Source organism: Thunnus thynnus, chromosome 5, assembly GCF_963924715.1.
Source record: "Thunnus thynnus chromosome 5, fThuThy2.1, whole genome shotgun sequence".
Classification (NCBI taxonomy): domain Eukaryota; kingdom Metazoa; phylum Chordata; class Actinopteri; order Scombriformes; family Scombridae; genus Thunnus; species Thunnus thynnus.
Window position 1 is genome coordinate 34,973,244 of NC_089521.1, and position 16,024 is coordinate 34,989,267.

The window sequence follows — 16,024 nt, forward strand, 5'->3', positions numbered from 1 at the left end:
AGATAAAGACTCGACATATGAAGACTGTCTGAAGAATGGAGCAAAATCCCTCCTGAACACTGAGATTAGTTTCTTCAGACAGGAAGTGTCTTGAAGCTCATTGCAAACAAAAGCTTTTCCACCAACTATTAAATACATTTCAGTCATTTCAATTTAATGCACATAACTTTTTTATTATTGATTGGAATGTTATGATTTATTAAGCTGTGTTGCCTTATTGAGTTAATACCAATGTCTGGTCTTAATTGCATATTAAAAGCTGCACAGTAAATATGTTTCCTGATAAAAATGTTAATGTTACTATTATTTCCTCACATGTGACTGCATCACATGACTGTATCGATCACAACATTACCGGTCTGAGCTACAGTTGAATGAAAATTGTTTATCACAAATGTAAAACGTTACCTCTTCCACTCAACGTAATGTTTTCCAGTTTTATTTTTAAGAAATCAAATTAAAGTTGTTAAATATTTTGCCAGGACCGTCTGTCTGAGGAGACGCAATGCATTGTGGGTTGGTTGAATATGTCCAATGAGCTCATATTAAATCATACTTAGTATGACTAGTATGTTAGTGTGTGATTCTGAACACAGGCTGTAAAGAGAGGACACGGATGTTTTTGGACCCACAGAGCTGGCTGACTTCCTGTTGGCTCCTCGATCACTTGAACGGGGATAAAATAATCATGCAGCTGTTTTAGGTTTTCCAAATGTTATCAGACCGAATGCATCAAATTCTGATGATAAAACAAATAATTTCACTCAAAAACATTTAATTACTGTTTTCCAGCTGCTTCTTTTCCAGCGATGATTTTCAGGAAAAGTTTCTTCCATTTTTCCCTGTTCAAGGATCAATCTGCTGATTTTCTGTATTTTTCTTATTGTCAACAAACCAACAGTGAACTGCTTCATCTTTACACTGTGAAGAACTTCAGTATAAAGTCCAGATGTTTTGATCTGCAGCACAACAAGCTGGTGAAGCTGTAAACAGAACAGTGTTCCTGCACATGCTCAGTGGCATCTGTCTTACACAGAACTACTCTCCAGAGACTGAAAACATGATGCTGTTATTAGTCTTTGGAGCCGTTTCTGAACAAACTAACGTGACCAAACTCTTCATGATGAAGGAACATGTGACCCAGTGCAGCGATGTGACTCACTGACGTGTTTTTAATCAGATATATCAGCTTTGGTACAAACACAACACTGGTTAGTAGATCAGTTCAATGTTGGTTTGGATCCAAACATGAAGACAAAGATAGAAAACCAGCAAATTGATCCTTTAAGCTGTGAGATGAACTGATCCAGTCTTCTAATCTGCAGATCTCAGCTGTTGTATCTTCATCGCTCCACAAACACACTGCTCTGACTGCATTTTAATGAAAACATTTATTCTGAAAAGATGAATTTCAACATATAAAACCAGCTCTCGTCTGCTGTGTGATGTACGATGATAACGTGTTGCTGATCCTCTGAAGCTTCTTCACAGGGAAACATGGAAGCTCAAACAAACTTTGCTGTCGTCACATGTAGAAAATCAAAAGAGGAAGTAAACAATGGCAACATATACAGACTAAAGACGCTACTTTGACAGTCAGAAGCGTTTCTTGCGGTTGTGTATTCAGAAGTCGTCCGAGCAGCAGCAGCAGCGGCATCCTGTTCAGGCATTTTCAGGAGCAGCAGGGGTGCAGAAACTTTTTGAAGAAGTTCCTGAACTCCGTGTTGAAAACGGTGTAGATGACGGGGTTGAGAGCGCTGTTGACGTAGCCGAGCCACGTCACCACGCTCATCAGCGCCGGCGGGACGTAGCAGTCCTGACAGCGAGCTCGCATCGTGTGGAGGACAAAGAAGGGAGTCCAGCAGAACAGGAAGGCACCTGCAGGACGAGGACATGAATCACAGATCAAAAAAAGTTCCTCTACAGCGGGACAGAAAGACGTCTGTAAACCCTCGTTTCCCCAGAGAACAGTCAGATTCAGGTTCATCTCTGTGAGCAGTACAGAAACAGGTTCAGGGTTTAGCTTAGCTTAGCTTAGCTTAGCACAACGACTGGAAATCCACCATCAAATGTACGTGACACTTACTGTTCACACTACATCTTGAGATAATCTGGACCAGAATAGAAACACAGAATGTTTCTCAGGTTGGGCTGAACAATTTATTTTATATTTTTTTGAAATCCGGTCCTCAAAACACGAAACAACCCACCAAACTATCTAATTTCCTACTGAGCAGCCTCCAACTTACATCCATCCTACCTGACAATCCACCACTTTAACTACCAGCCGGCAAACCTACCTCCCAGTCTACCCAGTTTACCATTCGGCCCTCTCAGGAGCCACCTGCATCATCAGGTGAGTTAATCAGACAGAGCTTCACCTACCTACCAGCCATGTGACTCACTGAGGGGTTTCAATAGTTTCTGGACAACAACGGGGAAATAAGATATATCAGCTTTGATACAAACACAACGCTGGTTAACAGATCAGTTCACTGAAGAAAAAATATAGAAAATCACCTAAATTGTCCCTGGTAGCCTACTGGTGAAAGGGTTCATATTCTGCTTTTAGAGGTTTTCTGTTGTTTATTTCCTGTTCTGATGTCGGATGTTAAACAAGGTTCAAGTTCCAAAACTTGAGGTGAATGTATGTAAAAATGCTGCCTGCAAGTCAAAACTCAGGGCTTCAACCTGCTCTGAACACTTAGTTTGTGGTGTTTTTTTTACCTTGCAGACCAGCTGACATCAGATTGTTGCCCTTAAACGGCTGTCTGTTACATTGCCTTGGTTGCTAAGGTGGTTGCTAAGGTGGTTGCTAAGGTGTTCCATGTATTGTTTGCGTTTTTAACTTGCATATTTTGGATTCGATTCAGCTCCAACATGTACGGATGGATTTCAGAAGTTGACATTTAGCGTAAAGAACAAAAAACAAAAAAAAGTTGTGAAATCCTGCTACTATAGATTCTTTCATAGTTTGTTTACGAAGCTTCCTGAAAGCTGACCAATCAGAACAGAGTGGGCTCATCAGGAGGCGGGGCCTTAAAGAGACAGGAGCTAAAACGGCCTGTTTCAGACAGAGGCTGAACTGAGGGGCTGCATAAAGGACCAGTAAAAGATCAATAAGGAGTTTTTAACTGGAAATCATGCAAAGCTGCTCTAGTGGAGTCCTTGAATAAAAATATAGAGCTGGAAATGAGCAGAATAGGTCCCCTTTAAGACGCATGCAGACATGTTGCATGTCACCCTTCAATGCCTGTCATCTCTCCACTGTCCCTATAATAAAGGTTTACAACTGTCCCAAAAAGAATATTTAAAAAAAAATCACCAGAATGATAGTTAGTTATTTCTCTCGTATTGTTATCGTTACTCTCCGGCCTCCACTTGAATCAAAGGAGCTAATGAGGCAGAGCTTCATGGGATACCTGCACACTGACACTCATGTCTGACCCAGTCTTACGTAATAATTGGATTTAAGATTAAGGAGCTGCAGGATTAGCTGCTGTGTGCTAAAGGGAAGCACTTCTACGCATTAGGACCAACACCGGCGGTTATTAATAGGCCGACCTTTTCTAACTGATGGGTTAGTGCCTCCATCAGAGGTGGAGGTGAGGCGTTCAGGTACCCGCAGCCTCTGAACAGACATCAGAGGTGGAGGTGAGGCGTTCAGGTACCCATTATATCACTATTTATGCAAGTGTGTGGATGGAAAACATCTTACTAAATGTTTGGAATTTAAACGTAACTTCATTGAAATTTTCAGATTTCCAGCAGAACAAAAATTATCTTAAAGAGTCGAAACTCCAACCGGACTTGTAGTAAGAATAATAATGTCATTATGAGACTGACAGCGATGGAAGAAGTACTCAGATACTTTACTGCAGTAAAAGTACTGATATAGCAACGTAAAAATACTCCATTACAAGTAAAAGTCCTGCATGAAAAATCCTCCTACAGTAAAAGTACATAAGTATTATGAGCTTGATGTAGTTAAAGTATTGCAGTAAAAGTAGTGGTTTGGTCCCTCTGACTGATATATTATTATATATGACATCATTAGATTATTAATAGTGAAGCATCAGTGTTAGAGCAGCATGTTACTGTTGTAGCTGCTGGAGGTGGAGCTAGTTTACACTACTTTATATACAGTTAGCTAGTTTAGTCCAGTGGTTCCCAACCTAGGGGTGGGGCCCCTCCAAAGGGTCAGCAGATAAATCTGAGGGGTGGTGAGATGATTAATGGGAGAGGAAAGAAGAAAAAACAAAGTTCTGATACACAAATCTGTTTTCAGTTTTTGGACTTTTTCTCTAATCTTTGATTTTTGCTGAAATATTGGATCATTTGAACATTTATTGAAATGAAAGCATGTGAGAAGTTTAGAGGGAAAAATCACTATTTGGTGGAGCTGTTAACAACTCATAGACAGCTCAGCTTTTTGCTGAACTGGTATCAGCTGATCTCCACTGACAGGTTTCCATCAGATCAGTTGTTGGTTTGATGTTCAGTTTGACGCCTCATTAATATCTGGAACAACCATTATGTGGCTGTTACCAGCGTCTACCAGTCGTCCTTCTCTCACTTTCTTTTTGATTGTGTCATAATCAGGACGTGTTTACAAAAATAAGGAGTCACCAAATGTCCTTTTTTGGAAATCCGCCTGAACCTTTTTCCTGATAAAACGCTGTAGGACTGTCAGACTGTGTGTTGCAGGTGTTTACTGATGTTACAGCCTCATACTGTCACTGAGCTTTACACATAAAACCACAGACAGTTATTTAGACTGAAATGACATTTACTTTATTTTCTTATTTATTTATTTAGTCACTGTGGTTCAGGAGCTTCAGCCTGTTTACTGTTGGTATTAAATTTGAGTTTTTAGATTTATTTTCGTATTATTTCACATGTTGCGCTGACTGTTGTCTGATGAATGAAAGTTTCCTCTCTGAAGACACGTTCATGTTGTCAGAATAAACCGATCGGCGTTTACGTTGATCATGAGGACAGAATCAGAATCAGCTTTATTGGCCAAATATGTTCATACATACAAGGAATTTGACTCTGATAGGAGTCAAATGTTTGGTTGTTGACACACAGTAAAGCTTCTGGGGGGTTTTGCTTGTGTCTTTCTGGAGTTTGGACTCTTTAATAATGTTTAATTTCTCCATGTAGACGCCAGTAAATCACACTTTGTTCTTAATATTACAAGTGTTGCTGGAGTTTGGACCCTTTAATCCCGGGACCAGTTGCCCAGTTTGTTGGTAATCCAGTTTTAGGTGGCGGTGATGTCACTGACAGGAAGTAAACTCACCCACAACGACAGGAAGCACCTTCATGGCCTTCCTCTCCCGGCTGTTGATCTTGGCTGTCTTCCTCCTGTGAGGGTCGGGGTTGAACTTGATCTCTGTGAAGCTCACCGTCTTCACGAGGCTGTCTTTGCACCCTGGCGAGGGGAAGGGCCGGTCTGAGGACGGGAAGGTGGACGGCTCGTCCTGAGTGTCCGTCATTTCTCGCTCAATGATGGGCGGCAGGGGCGGCGGCAGCGAGGCCAGCGGCGGCAGTGAGGCAGCGGCCTCCTGCAGTTTGCGGCAGGCCTGGATGCTTTTCCTCAGCTTGGCTTTCCTCGCCTCCTCCCAACGCCGCAGGCCGCGGAACATGCCGCAGTACAGCAGCAGCATGATGGGACACGGGATGAAGAAGGAGCACACGGACGAGTACAGCACGTAGTCGTCGTTCTCCAGTTTGCACTCGGTGGGGTCGCGGCCCGGCACGTTGTTGATGCCGAATATGACGGGCGAGGCCACGGCCAGGGCGAGGATCCAGGTGGCCGACAGCAGGACCATCTGCCGCGTGTCCACGTGCTTCCTGTTGTAGTTGAGAGGAATCAACACGGCAATGAACCTGCAACACATCAGAGAGTTTTTACAACCCGCTGCACCGTGATTCATGGAGAAGTTTCATTCACGATAATTACTAATGACTGAATATTATTCTGGTTTATTTGAACTGATGTGTTTCCTATAAATGTGGCCATTGTGTCAGGATCAATCAATCAATCAATCAATCAGTTTTTATTTATATAGCACCAAATCACAACAAAAGTCATCTCAGGGCACTTTTCACATAGAGCAGGTCAAGACCAAACTCTTTAATTTACAGAGACCCAACATTAACCCATGAACAGCAGCAGGAAAAACTCCCCTTTAACGGGTAGAAACCTCAAGCAGAACCCGGCTCTTGGTGGGCGGCCATCTGCTTTGACCGGTTGGGTTGAGAGAGAGAAAGAGAGAGGGAAAGAGGGGGGGGGCAGAATAACAACAATCATAACAATAAAAATAAGTATAAGTAGCAACAGCAGCAGCAGCCAGGGAAGGACGCCAACAGGACCGCGAAGGCTCGGCCCAGAACCCAGGTTCTCCTGTGAGATGAGAAAGCACAAAAAACTCCGGGGAAGAAGCAAAGTTAGTGACATGCATTGATGCATACAGATGGAGAGGAGGAGGAGGAGAGAGGAGCTCAGTGCATCATGGGAAGTCCCCCAGCAGTCTAGGCCTATAGCAGCATAACTAAGGGCTGATCCAAGGCGAGCCTGGTCGGCCCTAACTATAAGCTTTATCAAAAAGGAAAGTTTTAAGCCTACTCTTAAACATAGAGAGGGTGTCTGCACCCTGGACCCAATCTGGAAGATGGTTCCACAGGAGAGGAGCCTGATAGCTGAAGGCTCTGCCTCCCATTCTACTTTTAAACACTGTAGGAACCACCAGTAAGCTGCATACTGGGAGCGCAGTGTTCTAGTGGGATAATACGGTACTATGAGCTCTTCAAGATATGATGGTGTCTGACCATTAAGGGCTTTGTAAGTTAGGAGAAGGATTTTAAATTCTATTCTAGATTTACAGATTTCTATGACTTTATTCTCTCCAGGTTTGTCATTGAGATTCACAAAAAGACGTTTATCACACTCGGACTCCGACGTCTGTACAAATAAACCTGATTTTTACATGAATCGCTTCCAAAAGTTGTTTCCGTGTTGCTTCATGTTCTGGTGAGACATGAAACCAAACAGGAAACAGAAACAAAGTTGTTCTGAAGTGAACCATTTGAATATAGTCTTACTGTGTCTGCAGCTGTGTTATGAAACAAAATAAAGATCAGACTTGTTTGACAGACGCTCGATATTAAAGGACGGAGATCAGGATCAGGACAGACCCCGGCCCCTGGGACCCAGTTCAGTTCAGTAATCCATCCATGACTGACAGCAGGTCAGCAGCCAGTTCCCCTCCAGCAGCAGGTGGACTCTCTGCAGACCTCCAGGATCTGTTTCCGGCCCCCGTCTGGTAAATTATTCAGACTCTGTCCTGCAGTTAAACCTCTAACTGCTTCAAAAAGCTTCAGCTCATCACCATCCGTCCACGTTAGCTTCACTGCCGCCATCAGTCTCTCATGTAATCATATTTCCTGGAGTAAGAACATCAGATTTCATCCTTCAACATCAGCCAAAGGTTCAGATAATCTCATTGAGTCAAACTAACGAGGGCGAGCGACCGTCAGCGCAGTTCATCATCGCAGACGCGTCCTTCATTTGGGGCTTTAAATTGTTCTGTCTGCTCTGATTTTTCTTCTTTTGGAGCTTTTTACAGGAAACACTAAAGGTCGTCGTCATATTTCCAGAGAGCGAACGGTGACAGCGTGACCCTGACGACCCGCAGCGAGGCGTCCTGGTTTGATTAACCAGCTGGTTGATCCTGACCGACTCTGGCCTGAGACAGATTAAGGTTATGACACGGAGTCGGTGAGTTACGGCTGATCTTTGACCTCTTCCCTTTAATCAACTGCACAGAGTTTCCTCTGATGTTCCTGCAGGGAGTTTCAGGGGTTTGTTGCGTCTGAATCACCTGCGTCTTCGTCTCTACACCTCGACTAAAGCGGATCTGCTGATACATCAGAACCGGGCCGGTTTTAGGCAGATCTGTTTCAGGTTTCAAGTGTTTCAGATGTGACTTGCAATTCAAAAAAGTTAGCAGATAACGTACAGAAATCATTTGTGTATCAGAATATTGTCAGATTCATTTATATGTATAGATTAATTAATTCGCGGTGCAGCAGCTGAGCGTTTGCGTTACGTTACGGAGACGTTGTGCGTATCCTCATTATGTTGTTAATTATTAATGACAGTTTGGCAGCTCCGAGAGGATCAATACGTTCAGTGCAGCATTTTTCAATATTCATGAGTCACCAGTGCTGCGTCTCAAATCGCTTCACTTCTGTACTTACACTGAACATTTTGAGTGCATAAGTGCGTTCACTCTGAGAAGTACGGAGAAACGCACTGTGAGAACCTGGATGATGCACTCACAACGGTCAAAAAGTTGAGTGTGGCACTACGGACGCTTCTCGCCCTCAATGGTTGCCATCTTAGCTACGTAGCGGAACGGTACGTTGTAACTACGGTGAACATCGCCACATTATACAAGTGTAAGTTATACATGTGTTTTTTAGCACTAAGCACCACTATACTGTTGTCAGATTTAAGCCATCAGGATGTTTTTTGGGTTAATTTAGCAGTCTGTAATGATTTGATAGCGCGAACGATAACGTGAATGCTAACGCTAGCTAATGCTAGTTTGCGATCGTCATTTCTGGTAAGTGCACAACGGCTGTGTTTGATTTGAGACGACACTACCCTGTAGAAATTCATGCACTACGCCAGTAATATATAGCGTACATAGTGTACTAACAGAAGTACGTGATTCAAGTCTTACAGCAGAAGAGTCCAAGTCTCCAGTTCTGGTTTTAGGTGTTCTGGATGAAGATATGAACTTTAAACTCCAACAATAACATCTTACTTTCTTTTTATAAGGAACGTAAATCTTAAAATGTTTTGTTTTTTAGTTTTAGATCGGAAGAAGAAACATTAAATCATATTTTCATAAAGGTCTCTGAAAGGTCTCAAGAACAGATCGATAGATCAGTTACACTCACAAATTTAGATCCATTGGACCATTTAAGAGAACAAGAACAAGTTGATTGTTCTTCTGTCTGTATCAGACTGCAGTTCAGAATATTACACACTGAACCTCTCAAGACTGAAACTCAACCAGACGTCCTCTTCAGCTTCATCAGCTTCATCAGCTTCATCAGTTTAGAAACGAGTCAACCCAGACTGATCCTGCTGTTTCTGGTGTTCAAGTGTCAAATATAAAGCTGTCAGACAACCAGAATCATTCATCAGTCTGTTTTGTAACATGGTTCCACCAGTATCACCTAATAAAAGCTGTTATTTTAGTATAAAAGTAGGGTTCGTGGTGTATTCTGTGCACCAGGTGAGCACTGACCTGTCGACGCTGATGGCGCAGAGGTTGAAGATGGAGGCGGTGCACAGCATCACGTCCATGGTCATCAAAGCGTCACAGATGGTGGTGCTGAGGGTCCAAACGCCGTCCTGGAACTGAACCACAGAGACGCCGAGTTCGCTCACACTCATCAATAATAACGAGCAAACGAGCTTTTTACAGTTTCAGTTTGTGTTGACGTTGTCAGAACGGCGATTATTCTACTTTATATTTATTATTGAGGTTGTAGCTGCTGGTCCACTGCTTTATACTGAAAGGTGTTCCTAATATTTTGTCCACCTCATTACTACTACTCCACTACATTTATCTGACAGCTGTAAGATTTTACAAAACATTTGATCACATGAATAAAATATGACGTCTTGTGTCTCATGTTTAAATCATAATAATAGCAGGTTAAATACAAAAAGAAGCAAAACATGAAAAGAGATAAACAAGAAGCTGTAAACATTAAAAACATAACAGGAAGTATTTAAAAAAAAAGACAAAAACAAGCAAAATTAATAGTAATCAAATGACAATTAATCCTGTAAAAGTGTTTAAGTAAAATCATTTTTATAAAAGAGAAAACGAGTTTTAAATGTTTTAAAACTAATTTAAAAAGAAGTGAAATAAGCAACTAAAATGTCAGTTAATCCTGTAACAGTTGAAGCAGTTTTAAACAGATCAGTTGGAGGTTTTTTTGTTTTACAGGTTCTTCATGGAGCTCGTTCAGTCTGCAGGATGAATTAAAACCATGAATACGTTTCTCACAGCGGAGGAACGATGTGACCTTTAAATGCATGAGTAGATTTACTTTTGAAACTTAATTTGGACTTTTTCTTATGTACATTTTGAGATCTTTTACTTGTAGTGGAGTATTCAGTCATTGTGGTATAACAGCTTTCCCTGAGGCTGAAATATGAGTCAGCTGATCCGTCCCGTTTAGTTTGTGTGGTTAAATATTTGTATATATATTACAGAACACACAGACTGATAAACTGTGAGGAGGAAACTTCAGGAAAACATGATGAATGGACAAATAAACAGACACAATGAAGAAAAAAAAGGAGTGAACACTAATTGACAAACACTTGTTTTCATTGTTATCCTAAAATCCATTGTGGGGCCCCTCAGATGACCTCTGACCCCGGAACCCCCAGCTGACCTCAGGAGGAATGTACAGATTGTGTTTGTGTTTGTCCATCAGAGCTCAGAGAACAACAACCAAAAGACAAATGTTCCGTTTAACCAGCCTGTACTTTAAATTTAAACAAAGACCAATAACATTGATCACGTTTTCAGTCTCCGGAGAGTAGTTCTGTGGACGTGCTTTGTACTCAAGTTCTTTGAGAAATTAATATTGAGAAATATATAATATATATTGTAGCACAACAAGCTAGTGAAGCTGTAAACAGAACCTGCACATGCTCAGTAGCGTCTCCCTTACACAGAACTACTCTCTGGAGACTGAAAATCACTGTTATTAGTCTTTGAAGCCGTTTCTAAACATACTAACGTGACCAAAGTCTTCACGAAGAGTCACTAATAACATGTGCAGCTCTGTGTCCTGGTTTGATTAACCAGCTGGTTGATCCTGACCGACTCTGGCCTGAGACAGATTAAGGTTATGACACGGAGTCGGTGAGTTACGGCTGATCTTTGACCTCTTCCCTTTAATCAACTGCACAGAGTTTCCTCTGATGTTCCTGCAGGGAGTTTCAGGGGGTTTGTTGCGTCTGAATCACCTGCGTCTTCGTCTCTACACCTCGACTAAAGCGGATCTGCCAGTTTTAGGCAGATCTGTTTCAGGTTTCAAAGTTGTTCACTCTATCAAGGCTCCATGTATGAAGAAACAGTTGCTGACTGAACTTAATTTTAAGCTTTGTTTTATTTTGGCCGATTGTTTAATATTGCACCACCATCAAACAGGTCTGATGACATGTTATTTATAATAATTAGTTAATAATTAGTCCAACAGACAGATGAAAACACATCAGTAATACCCTTTAATATTTTACAAATATATATTTAATATATATTTATATGTATAGATTAATTAATTTGAATGAAAGGCTTCTCTTTGTTCTCAAGTTCTTTGAGATATATATACGGTCTAGACCTGCTCTATGTGAAAAATGCCCTGAGATGACTTTTGCTGTGATTTGGCGCTATATAAATAAAAACTGATTGATTGATTGATAATATATATGCAGCACAACAAGCTGGTGAAGCTGTAAACAGAACCGCGTTCCTGCACATGCTCAGTAGCGTCTCCCTTACACAGAACTACTCTCCTGAGACTGAAAATCACTGTTATTAGTCTTTGAAGCCGTTTCTAAACAACTAAAGTGACTCTTCATGAAGAGTTTGGTCACGTTAGTTTGTCTCTTGACGTTGGATGTTATACATTTCTCAAAGAGCTTCAGCACAAAGTCCAGAAGTTGTGATCCGTAGCACAACAAGCTGGTGAAGCTGTAAACAGAACCACGTTCCTGCACATGCTCAGTAGCGTCTGCCTTATACAGAACTACTCTCCTGAGACTGAAAACAAAGATCTGCAGCTCAAGAGAGATTCAGATCACCAGACCTGCCGACTTTTTTGGATAGCAGGTTACGCATTCTGACATCAAAGTACGCTGATATGATCTGTCACTCTATGCAAAAAGCCGGTGATGTTCGACGGAGCAGCAATCAAGTCTAGATGATCAAAACCATGTTTTCAAAAATCTAATTGGCTTAAAGTTTGATTATTGTGGAGGTGTAAACAACAGAGACTATATAAGCGTGTAGCCTAAATGACCAACTAGAGTTTTCATGTCAGTGCTTCTATCACTTATCTGTCTGTCTGACTGCTGCATGCGTGCAGATGATGCAAATTATGTATAATGATTCATTGTATGAACGGCAGCGTTTGCATCCGACACATCAAAGTCGCCAAAGTGGTTCTCCAAACATCCCGTCCAGGTCTGGCAGGTCTGGATCACTACGAGTGCCACCGAAATCTGCCGAACTTGGTTCTGACTTCGTTACACTGAATGTTTCAAAGACCTGAACCCCGAATGAATAAATGAAGGCTGCTGGGTTTGGTTTGCCCCGTTGACAGGTTGAATCTAATTCTATCTAAAGTTGGACGTCCTCCTTCTAGACGATACTAGACTATAGAGTGAATATACTGTATTTAATAGAATTACATAAATAAATACATAAATAAATAAATAAATGCCACCAGAGATCCCTCAGTTTGACTGTTCTGTCAGCTGTTGTTGAGATCAGGTTCGGTTTGACTTTGTCTACAGCTCCAGTACAACTGAGCGTGCTCAGTGAAGACCATGTGATATGGTAGAAAGCCTCAAATGGTTTTGTTGTTAAGTTCCTGACTCAAGACTGAAGCTGCGACTGATGTTAATGAAGTCTGTAAAAACATGGAACTGATCCTTTAAACCGATGTTTCCCAACCTGTGGGTCCTGACCCCTAAAAGAGATCACCAGATAATTATCTGAGCTGAAAATAACGACCAGCATTTACTTCACAAACGATGTTACTTTATTATAGACATTAATTCACAACTGACTTTATATTAAAGTGTCACAACCTGCAGAAACAAGCAGTGAATAAAACTCTGACTCATCATCATCTTTAAGCTGATATGTTGAACTTGTTAGCAAACAGTTGTTTATTTCCACATCCAGCAGTTACGGAGCAACATGATCCTCCCATTGATAATGTCAATAATCACATGTGGGGTTCCTCAGGGTTCTAGTCTTGGTCCTTCATAGTTTCAATCTGGTTAAAGCTGCCTGAACTTGTTTTCAGCAGAATAGTCTGTAAAAACTACTTCTGTCATATTATCAGCTTATAAAGTACTTGTGGCTAACATGTTAGCAAACAGTTGTTTATTTCCACATCCAGCAGTTACGGAGCAACATTATCATTCATGTGGAGTCGTGTTTCTCTTTTAGCTGTTTTCACTCTCTACCAGCTCCTGAGGGAAATATCTGGCTCTTTAGCTGCTAAATGCTCCACTATGTTCACCAGCTAGTCTACAGCTAACTGTTAGCAGGTAGTGTTCAGCGGCTTTTTACAGCTTTTTATCTCTGAAAACGACGCTATGAGACGCTGAGAGTGAACCAGAACAGTAAAGTTGCAGCCGGACAGATAAACAATGAGCTGAAACTCACTATAAAGCTCCGTAAAGCCGAGAGGAGCTGCAGAGTCTCTGATGATTCACTGTAGGTTCATCACCAACACGTTACACACTGACACATCAGACATTATTATAGAAACATACATAACAGCTGCTTTGAAGTCCATAAAAATCTCACAAAAACTAACTTCCTGCCCTGATCTCAGTAACTCCTCACTATTTATCATTTATAAACATTTAATCAATGTTTCATACTGTAACACACTATAATACAGCTGTAAGCAGACATAAGCTCTTTTATAAGTGTTAATTGTTGCGATTGTAAGCAAATTGAATTAGTCCTGGATGCTGGTTCATACACAGATAATGAAAGACAGTATGACAGCTGTAATAAAATGATATAAAATATGTAATATATGTCTTCTGTACAGTAATAAACACTTAAAATGTCCTTATAACTGCTTATAACTACATTATGAATAATGTATTATATGTGTATATACCGCTACAGACTGACAATCTGTCATCTGTTAACATTTTATTTATTTATTTTATATATTTTATCTGTTTATTACTGGGTTTACTTGTTTGTTTAAGTTTAATCATCACACTTTATTTTCAAGTGTTCATTGATCATTGTTCATTCTTGGTACTTTATCGCTTCCCTGTTCGTATTGTTGCTTTTTTCTGAGCACTTTTAATGATTTTATTGTATTATAGAATATATAGAATTTATAGAATATATAGAAGTGTAAAGAATTTCCTCTTGTGGGTCAATAAAGATGTGAACTGTAGGTTCAGTCCAGTGTTTCTTTCTGCAGCAGCAACATCTTTGTGTTTTTATACAATCTCATAATCTGAACTCTGAATCAACATAATGATGTAATAATATGTATGAATAGTCGTTTCACTCCGTTATGTTTGAAATGACGTCTGTATAATGTGACTGTCTTTTATTTTATAAGTTGAATTTTCCTCATTAGGAGGCTGGTTAGATAGTTAGTTTATTGAGACCGTCACGTGGGGCATTTTAGTGTCGTTAACGGGACATTTTTACCGCATTTTAACACAACCAAATGTTTTTTATGACTAAACAAACCAACAGCGTTAGAAATGACACGACAGTGTCCTTAAAAGTGGCGGACTGTCTATATGCCATCCCATCAACTTCTTCAATGTCACTTCATTAGTTTAAGTGTTTCTAAATTGTATTTTCAGTGATCTGCAGATTAATATTAAGTGTTTTTCAGGTTTGATTAAAGCTGTTTTAAGGGTTTTTTGTTCAGATTTGACACCTGACCTGAACCTTTAACAGGTAAACTAGTTTCTCTCAGACGGTCGGGTCCGGTCCGGTCCGGTCGGTCTCACCTCTGAGTAGACGAAGAGCGGCAGCACGAGCACCGCGAGCATCAGATCCGCCACCGCCAGACTGACGATGAAGTAGTTGGTTGTGGTCTTCAGAGCCTTCTCGGTGAACACGCTCAGACACACCAGCAGGTTCCCGCAGATGATCACCACGATCAGCAGAACCCCGAACACCAGGGCCGGCACGTTGTGTCCCGCCGCCGCAGCCGCCGCCGCCGCATCCGCCGCGCTCAGGTTGGCCGCCATCTCCGCCGCGGCTCCTCCGCTCCGTCCCGGTCCGAGCCACAGCAGCGCGGCCAGCGGCCTCTCATGAAGGCCGGGCAGGACTCTGGTCCCCGCACTGTAGTCTCATCACGGTGTCCCGGAGACTCTACCAGACTGTGCTGTGGAGCTCCAGGGCGCCGCTGCGCACTTTACGCAAAAGACTCCGCGTAAAACTGGATGGAAACAGGTGGAAGTCGGTCTTATTCACAAAGTAAAACACACATTCACACCGTTAACTCATAGTTATTAAACAGATGCTAATAAAGTTCCGCCTGTCTTCTTGAAAAAGAACATTTTATGTTTTGAAGATGAAAATCAGCTGATTCAAAGACGCGTTAAAATCCTAAAATGACAGAAAGCTGAGGATGATGAGATGTTTCCTCCGTTAAAGCTCATGTTGAGGACTGAAGAGCATCCGGAGCGTCTCTGCTCAGACCGAGCTCAGTGAGTCGGGCTGCGGCTGCGTTTACCTGCAGCCTGCTGAAGGCCACCGGGGCCAAATTAACCGTTTAAAGCCGCTTATCAGCTGCGCTTTACGGTGTCCTTCAGTCCTTGAGCTCCAGCAGGAGACACAGTGTGTGTGTGTGTGTGTGTGTGTGTGTGTGTGTGTCAGGACGGTAAATGTGTCACAAGCACAGCAACAGTGAAATGAACATCATTTAAAATATCAATTGAATTGCCCATATTGTGCGCCTTTAAAAAACATGAAAGCTGTTCATTAACTGATATCAGGAACTTTATTTTTCAATGAAGACGAGCTTTTGGTTCATGGAAACATGTTGGTGGGACATTTTTTACAGTGTAGAGTGAATCCTCTGCTGCTGTTCAACATCTGGATTTACATAGAAACACGTTCACATCAGTGGAGGCAGAGTTACAGTTTAATACTCATATTTAATAAGGTTCACATATCAAATCATT

At 41.5% G+C, this 16,024-nt stretch overlaps 1 protein-coding gene across 1 annotated transcript; it reads right to left on the reverse strand.

Annotated features, from left to right (window-relative positions):
* Window positions 1-1,372: 1,372 nt before the first annotated feature.
* drd4a (dopamine receptor D4a) lies at window positions 1,373-15,668 on the reverse strand. Its single transcript, XM_067590974.1, has 4 exons — window positions 14,843-15,668; window positions 9,330-9,442; window positions 5,306-5,895; window positions 1,373-1,878 (listed from the first exon to the last, which is right to left on the reverse strand). The coding sequence occupies exons 1-4, from the start codon at window positions 15,083-15,085 to the stop codon at window positions 1,673-1,675; spliced, it is 1,152 nt and encodes a 383-aa protein (XP_067447075.1). The 5' UTR covers window positions 15,086-15,668; the 3' UTR covers window positions 1,373-1,672.
* Between the last annotated feature and the right edge of the window lie 356 nt (window positions 15,669-16,024).

Excerpts from the sequence above, each read along its gene's own strand:
- drd4a (XM_067590974.1), bottom strand. The coding sequence starts at position 15,085 with ATGGCGGCCAACCTGAGCGCGGCGGATGCGGCGGCGGCGGCTGCGGCG. Across the intron at positions 9,443-14,842 it reads CGCTCTTCGTCTACTCAGAG|TTCCAGGACGGCGTTTGGAC; the intron begins GTGAGACCGACC and ends TCTGTGGTTCAG. Across the intron at positions 1,879-5,305 it reads GGTGCTTCCTGTCGTTGTGG|GTGCCTTCCTGTTCTGCTGG; the intron begins GTGAGTTTACTT and ends CTCGTCCTGCAG.